Genomic DNA, 8168 nt, shown 5'->3' on the forward strand with positions numbered 1-8168 from the left:
ATCTCTCCTCTCTTTTAAAGAGAGCCTCTAGTATCTCCTAACTTTTTATTCATCAATATTATATTAATTTTTCTCCCACTTCACATCCAACCTTTGTCTCTCTTTTCACTTTTCTCTCTCATTTATATGAATAAAATATGAATAAAGAGTATGTATAAAGAGGAGCATTGGAGTTGTCATCTTATTCAATGTCATAACTCACTAAAAGCCACATATTATATTATATTTTAAAGAGTGGTTTAAGAGCACCATTGAGATGCTCTTAGAAAATTTAAAGAACATTAATATAAAATCAAAGATTTCTAAAAAAATTGTACCTTATGAGTGCCTTTATTTCATCTTTAAGAGTGAGCCTTTTTTTGGGACAAACAATACTGGTTAGTCGTCGTTTAAATGCCTCCACCAATTCCCTGAAAATGACGAGAGCATGTTACGGGTGGAAAATAAAAGTATATGAGGTAAAATATACAGTAAATAACAACAAAGTAACACTCACATAGTTTTGACAGCATGTATTACACTATTATTGTTACTTTTGACAAGCATAAGGAGAACACCATAACATTATCGAGAATAATTGAAAAGGATGTTTATTTTGAAATATAAAAATACATGTGAGAAGATGCAATATAGCATTCTAGTTAACAAGTTAAACCTAGGAAACTTTAACAAGAACTAGTTTATGGATGTGAGCTTGTTTTTTGTGTGTAGTGGTTGAAAATAAATGCGAGAATTGAGTAATAAAGCTTGAAAGCTGGACTTGAGTTTGATGCCGGCAAAAAGTTTCAACCAGCAATGAAGGCAGGTTTTTATGAGTACAGTGGAGACTTTTTTTGTTAAAAGGGGTATATAACCTATCATCACAGAGTCAAGCCCTCAACATTAAAGCTCTCAAAAATAGAAAACAAATATTGGAAAGTCCACATCAGTGTCACCGTCACCATTAAATCTAGCATTGATTGATATTATGTTAAGAAAACAAAAGTATTAATAGCCAAACCTATCATCATCGGTGTCACCCTCAACATTAGAGCTCTCAATTTGAGTACCCAATAGATTTAATGAATCAGTAGTTGTACCACTATGGTTTGCAAAAGCACAAGCATGTATGTCCTGAAAAGAGTGTGAATATACAAATTATTACATACTAAGAATCAACCCCGGACGTATATCATCAGGCAGCAAACAACACAGTACACTATTAGGAAGCAGTGCAAATAACCAACAATATCAAATTGAAAATTACCTGGCTCACCTCTTCACCATTGTCAGTGACATTTTTTGTAGCTGATGCTACAGATGAAGGGATGACACTATCAAAAGAAGTTTTCAATTTCTCCTTCCCTTTGTTACGGTTCTTTTTCTTCTTTTGCTTCAAAGTGCCAGTTCCCTTGGTATCTGCCGTTATGATAAATTAAAAATTTGATGATCGCATTTTTTAAATTTAAAAAAGAAAAAGCACCATGTATCTTTAATTAAAACTACAATAAAGAATACTAGGGTACTAAGAAATTTTTAAAAAAAACTCAAAACGGCAATTAAACCATATGCAGACTATAAAAGTGGCTCATTACTTTCTACTCGAGAAAACAAAAGATAAATGCATGTATATTGTAGATATCATTTTAGGATGTATTAGTTACTTTGACAATTTAGACAAACCTGAGGAGGAGCTCAAGAATGGCTAATATAAAATATGTGAAAATGTTGATTTGCATTTATTCAAGAGAATATAAGGCACGCATGCTATAAATTAGTTAGAAAAAATAGAGATACCTCCATCTCCCTGGTTAATAAAAGAAATGAGGTCATCAATTGAACGTTCTTCATGCTTATGAGCTTGGTCTTTTCCCTCCCCTTTCTATCAAACCAACAAGAAAATATTTAAAGAATGATGAAAATATATAGATATTAAGGAATATATTCAAGTTGTTAATAATATGAATATTTTTGCTAATCAGGTGAAAGATGACCGATGATGTATGATTTTTACCTTTACATCATGTAGGCCTTTGAGCTCTTTCTTTTGTTTTGCCAACAGTTTATTTGAAAGTCTAATACGCGAATCACCATTCAAATTTTTTTTAGGCTCGAGCACTTGTTCCTGTATCAATGGATAAAGTCAACACAAAAACGGAACACAAAAAAGGAAAGGGAACATGGCATCCAAAAACAGGTACTTAATTAACATGGGGGTGCAAGTCAAAAAAAAAAAAACCTTTGCACACTTCTCAAAATAATTCATGAAATTTTTCTTCAGACCCTGGGAGTTGCCACCAATGTTTTGAGCAAGTGCATCACAGATTGTATCCAGTGCCCCTTCCACTTGAAGATAATTGGCAGCATGACCCAACTTTAGGAGAGTCGGTGTGTCCTTCTTCACAAATTCATCAACAAACAAATCGCACTCCTGGTCAATAAACAAACATATATTACTTTTAAATTATTTCTATCCTTGATTTTCAGACTTTTTAAAAATGAGAATGAGTGTTAGTCGGGCATGGAAGCCCGTCCTAACCCGAAAAAACAAGCAAAGGGGCTTATAACCTCGGCAGATCGATTAGGTTGATTAAAGAATCGAAAGTAATCTCTTAACAATTTCATTCCCTCTTCTGCAACTTTTGGAGGTAGACAAATGGGGTTGCTCCTTGAAAACCCAACTCCACAATTAAATAAATGGGATAATATGGGGGAGAACCAGCAAAGATCAGATTCTAATTCTATCATGTCTCCCTCAGCACTTTGAAGCCATACTGTGCACTTGGCAGCCTGTTAGTAAAAAACCATCTCAAGACATTAACTCATCAACATATACAACAACACCAACAATGTATACTAATGGCCCTATAAAACTTGAATTGCTAATGTAGTTTGAGGAATAACTCATGTAGAGCATGAAATGCTTGGCACTGGTCATATGTTGTTAAAGACCCCTAGGCAAGAGTAGTGTAATTAGACTTGAGCATTTTAAACATACATAAACTAGTGATAATAACAAAAGAACAGACCAAACTTACCTAGTATTAACCAAGGATATTAAAAATACTAGGTATTTATTTTTACCATAAAAGACAATAGTGATTTATGAATAACATTATATTTATAAAATTTTGAAGTGAGTTATTTACTCCATCTTTATAATATATTTACCCACTTTAAAATGTATTTTAACATAATAGAAGAATATTTTTAAAATCACTCAAATTTTAATATGATTTTACCACGCTAAAGAGTCAAAAATGATTATAAATGTTAAATTAAGAGAGTATAATATTATGGTATTCATTCTTAAAATTTCACTTTCATGCACATAGTCTAAACAAATAAGAAATGTATACCCTTATTGATCAAATCAATATTGGACATAAAAAGACATGAATATTATTGAGAAAAAAGAGAATTTCAAGTGATACAATGAGAAAACTATTGTTACCTCCTCTTCTTTAAGCTTTTTTTCCAATTTTGACAATAAGGATTTGTTAAGAGTGACCGGCATATTTGATAACCTGCATTCGTTCAGCGAATCATATTATATTCAAATGTCTATATTATAATATAATTATTATAACACTACATATAAATATATAAATGAATCATGTATCACTTTCTCATGAATTTTTTATATTTGCACCCATGAGTGATGGTGTCAAAGAGAGATGATGTTAACAAATCCAATAAAAGTAGTTTGTAGCGGGATGAAAATTTTTATGTCAAATTTAATAATTAATTAAAAACTTTTCATTATATGAGGATATTGGAGTGAAAGACCGAGATATTTGTATGTACTTGGAGATGTAAACAAAGTTTTCAACCATGAAGTCAAACAAATAACCATACTTGCTACAACAACACTCTTAATTACTAAAATTATGATATGTATATTATTAATGGTAAATAACAAAACAGTAGTACATCATTATAAAAACCAGAATAAAAGAAATCTTGAGACTCACTAACCAGATGTTTTGTTGCAGAAGAACAATGGTTGCTTCACTTAAAACAATGACTCCACAAATGGTGAAACAATTTGTAATGATAGAGATAATAAAAGTAGAATGAATTGACCCATATATGGTAGTTGTAAAAAAGATATCTAAAAAAAGTCTAGATGTCAAAATAGAATATAGGATAATGTAATAATAAAAAAAGTTAGATACCTTTCTAATACTGTGTCAATCTTTTTTATATCATTTCTCACTAAAATATGTAACACGTACCCAAAATATATCTGACTAAATATGAAAAAGAAATGCTACTAAGCCTCAAAAATAATAAAAGTACATAAATCACAGATATTAGAAGATTCTCCATTCTTGGAGATCCTAGATATTTAAAGATTGTTTAATATTCTTCTAAAGAATATATAATCCTTTTAAAAGATAGCATAACAATAAATATTCATTAGTATTTAACAAGTATATTAAATATTTCTTTAGAATCTCATGGTACTCATTTATAATTTTAAGTAATATATATATATATATATATAATTTATTTATAATATTCGGTATTAAGGATCCTTAATACCGAATATTACTTAAAATTCCTTTAAAATATGGTGGTGGAGTTTATAAATACATTATCCTTAGAAAGATTTGAAATTGATTTGGACTACTCAATTTTTCAAACATCCGCCTAGATATAGGTATCTTACATCCCAAGAATAAAAAGTATCCTACAAACCAGAAGGTCATCTCACTAATCTTGTAGACTCTAAAATATGAAACTTGCCATGTTACTTCTAGAGATTTTAGTTTTTTCTTTTTCAGGTGGTATAACTTGGAAAATATATACTTTTAAAAAATGGGGTACAACCAATATAATCAAACAAACCCAGTTTTACAAGCTCTGCAACATTATTTACCATTGTGGCTATGGTTATGTAACTTGATTTTAAGGAAGCTATGATCAAGGGGCGGAAAATTTTTTTCAAAAATAAGCTCTAAAAAATGGATTTGCTTTAAAAATTCAAATGTCACAATAGTGTGGTAAAGTAATTGAAATATATGATCGTATATTTATATACTTATCGATTATGAAGAATGGATAAAGATTATAGTAGTGTTTTTGATGAAGGATTATTTTGGATAGTGATAGGGATTGGATATTAATTAGATATTACGGCCCGATCCAACAAAGACCCGAACAACCAGTTTAACTATGTGAAATCCAGCTCTGGCCCAATAACGGTCCAAACCAAATATATATATGGATTGTGAGAAGGACTCCACTGGGACCGAAGCCCATATAAAGGTCCAGCTACGAAGTTAAGTCTAGCGATGTAACTAACTCTCATGGATAAACGTCCGAGAATCCAAGATAAACATCAACACTCAAGGATAAGAGTTCTATCTTATCTCTTGCTCCGAAGCATACTTCGGTAAGAAGTCTGATACCTGGAATCATACTTCTATTCAGCTTCTAACTCCGAAACATCTACATAAAGGGCTCTACCCCTCACAAGTAGAACTACGTTTTGGACTTGATTCTTCTTCTCCAAGCAAAAGATACGTAGGCATCTCGCACCGAGACCAGTCCAAAGCACGAATCGCTCACACCCCTCGTTTTTTGATCTATAACAGATAGTAAATCTATATAATCTACAAAAGAATGAGCCATATGCATTTATTTAATCTCCCGGGTGAATTTTCTTGAGCAATCTGACCTACATCAGCTGTGAGACAAGAAAACTATCAGTCACATTAACTGATACTGGAGTAATAAATGCTCAGTTACATTAATTGATACTGGAGTAATAAATGCTCCCAAAATATGTGAGTCTTATTGATCTCCCAAAATATCATATAAACTGTACTACGAAAAACTACTGAAACCCGTATCAAGACACACAAAAATATCTAAATATAACACACCAACATCCCAAAAATATGAGCACGACTAACAACCTTTATAACAACGTACTCAACAAGATATAACCCAAAAAAGACAAAAGATTAGATATAAAACAAATCAATTGAAACACCAAACTTTTCGTTAGCCAGAGAATGTGCAACGCCGTCTATCCCAATCAACTTGGTAGATTTTTGGGGGATATTTGATTTTTTTTGTTCATCTAACAACTTTCTATCCTATTGAATAGAGCATACAATCCCCGAATGTTACACAATATTTTGACCCGAATGTTACACAATATTTTGATATATCATAACTAATCGTTTAATTATTAACACCCTCACTAAATAATGAATTATGATTTCTAGATGACTGCCTAATATTTTTGGACTGTCTACTCTACTAAATAATCCAAAAAGTCATTAGTGGCATGAAAATATAAAAATACCCCAAAAAATCTAATGGAGTTAATTGGGATGGACGGAATTGCACATTATCTGACGACTTTCAAGACTTGGTATTCCAATTGACTGTTTTGGAACTTTAATATTGACAATGGTGTCATGACCAAAATACAGGTACATAAAGTGATCTTTGCTCTTACTAAGTAAGTTACCACTTGCTTGTGTTGAAGTCATTTATGAATAAAATTATATTCATAACACCCACACTAAAGAATGAATTAGGATTTACTGAAGACGTCTGCGTAATATTTTCGGATTGTCTACTTTATTTAATAATCCAAAAAGTCATTAGTGAAATGAAAATAAACAAATACCCCTAAAAAAATCTAACAAAATTAAATAGGATGAACGGAATTGCACATTCTGTGACGACTTTCAAAATTTAGTATTCCAATTGAATGTTTTGAATCTCTAATATTGAAAGTGACGTCACGGCCAAAATACACGTCCACCAAGTGCTCTTGTAACTTACCATCATTTATTCTCTCCGTGTCATGCCAATTCAAGTCCTTGGCTGTTTGTGCAGAACTGAATAAAGTCCTCAAACGTGGTATCAACGGAAAATACCATAAAACTTTTGCTGGAACCCCTTCTAATTCTTCTCCTTTTTTGTTCAACTTCCATCCAGAGGCTTGACAAACACGACAACGTGTCTCATCTTCATCCTTTTCTCCACGATACAATAAACAATCATTTGGACATACGTGAATTTTTTTCATACTCCATTCCTAAAGCGCACAAGCTTTTTTTTGCTTCACTAAATGAAGAAGGGAAGGTGTTGCCTTCCGGGAGCATAGAACAACCAACAATAGAAGTTCAGAGAAGCAACCATCTGATACTTGGTGTTTTGCTTTCAAGTTATATAACTTTACCAAAGCCTTCATCTTCGTAACTCCTTCTCACCCCGGATAAAGTGGTTCATGTTCAGATTGAACATGGTTAAATGCATTAGCAGAATCAAAAGAAATATCATCATCAATATCATCATTTTCTGGTTTCATCGGGATTTGGTCCACAGACTCTCAACTAGCTGTGTCTTCTGCAGGAGACACAGCTAGTTCAGAGTCTTCCCCCCAGAGTTCTTCACCTCAATCTGAAAAGAAGAAGGCCATTTCTAAAAATCTACAACGGCAACTGAGTAAGAAGCGGAAACAAGGGGAAGAAGGGCCTATAGATAACGAAGAAGGAGTTAAGCATTTGAAACGAGGACCTGTTACGTTGCATAGGATTATTAGGCGTAAGATGTTGGGAATCAAGTTAGCGGTTTCTTTCAATGCAAAGGGTGAGCCATATGGTAAAGTTGCCACAGAGATGCAGTCCTATATTGGGGTTCTTGCGAGAACTAAGGCCCCAATCTGGTATGAAACTTGGAAACGAGTTCCGAAAGAAAACAAATAAAATATGGGACTTTGTGCAGGTAAATTTAGTTGCATCACTTAAACTAAATGATGTTTCTAAATTTTATTGATTCTTGAATACCTACTAATTTATTGAATATGATTATGTATGTAGATGGCATTCGATATACCATTAACAACAAGGCGGATTGTGTTGAAATCTGCGTTCCAGAAGTGGAGAGAATTCAAGAGCCGTTTAACAACGACTTATGTTCTTCCATATCGTAATCAACCGGAGTTGCTTGAATCTCCTCCAGCAGACTATACATTCATTGAGAAGGCACACTGGGATATCTTTGTAGCTGATCGTTTATCTGCTGATTTCCTTGTGAGTTTTTAATTTATTTCATTTACAAATTGTTGCATACCCATTGGGAGATATATGTGTTGCTAATATTTTTTATGTTTTTATGAAGGAATTACACAATAAACATAAAAGGATAAGGAGCATGAA

The 8168-nt window shown here is 32.5% G+C and overlaps 1 protein-coding gene across 1 annotated transcript; it reads right to left on the reverse strand.

The window, feature by feature from the left end:
- Positions 1 to 987: 987 nt before the first annotated feature.
- LOC135152279 (SKP1-like protein 21) lies at positions 988 to 7318 on the reverse strand. Its single transcript, XM_064092145.1, has 8 exons — positions 7221 to 7318; positions 3434 to 3506; positions 2548 to 2769; positions 2219 to 2410; positions 1994 to 2104; positions 1777 to 1861; positions 1247 to 1398; positions 988 to 1113 (listed from the first exon to the last, which is right to left on the reverse strand). Exons 1-8 carry the CDS (start codon positions 7316 to 7318, stop codon positions 988 to 990), a joined length of 1059 nt encoding a protein of 352 aa, XP_063948215.1.
- Positions 7319 to 8168: the final 850 nt, after the last annotated feature.

This window comes from Daucus carota, chromosome 4, assembly GCF_001625215.2.
Source record: "Daucus carota subsp. sativus chromosome 4, DH1 v3.0, whole genome shotgun sequence".
Taxonomy (NCBI): domain Eukaryota; kingdom Viridiplantae; phylum Streptophyta; class Magnoliopsida; order Apiales; family Apiaceae; genus Daucus; species Daucus carota.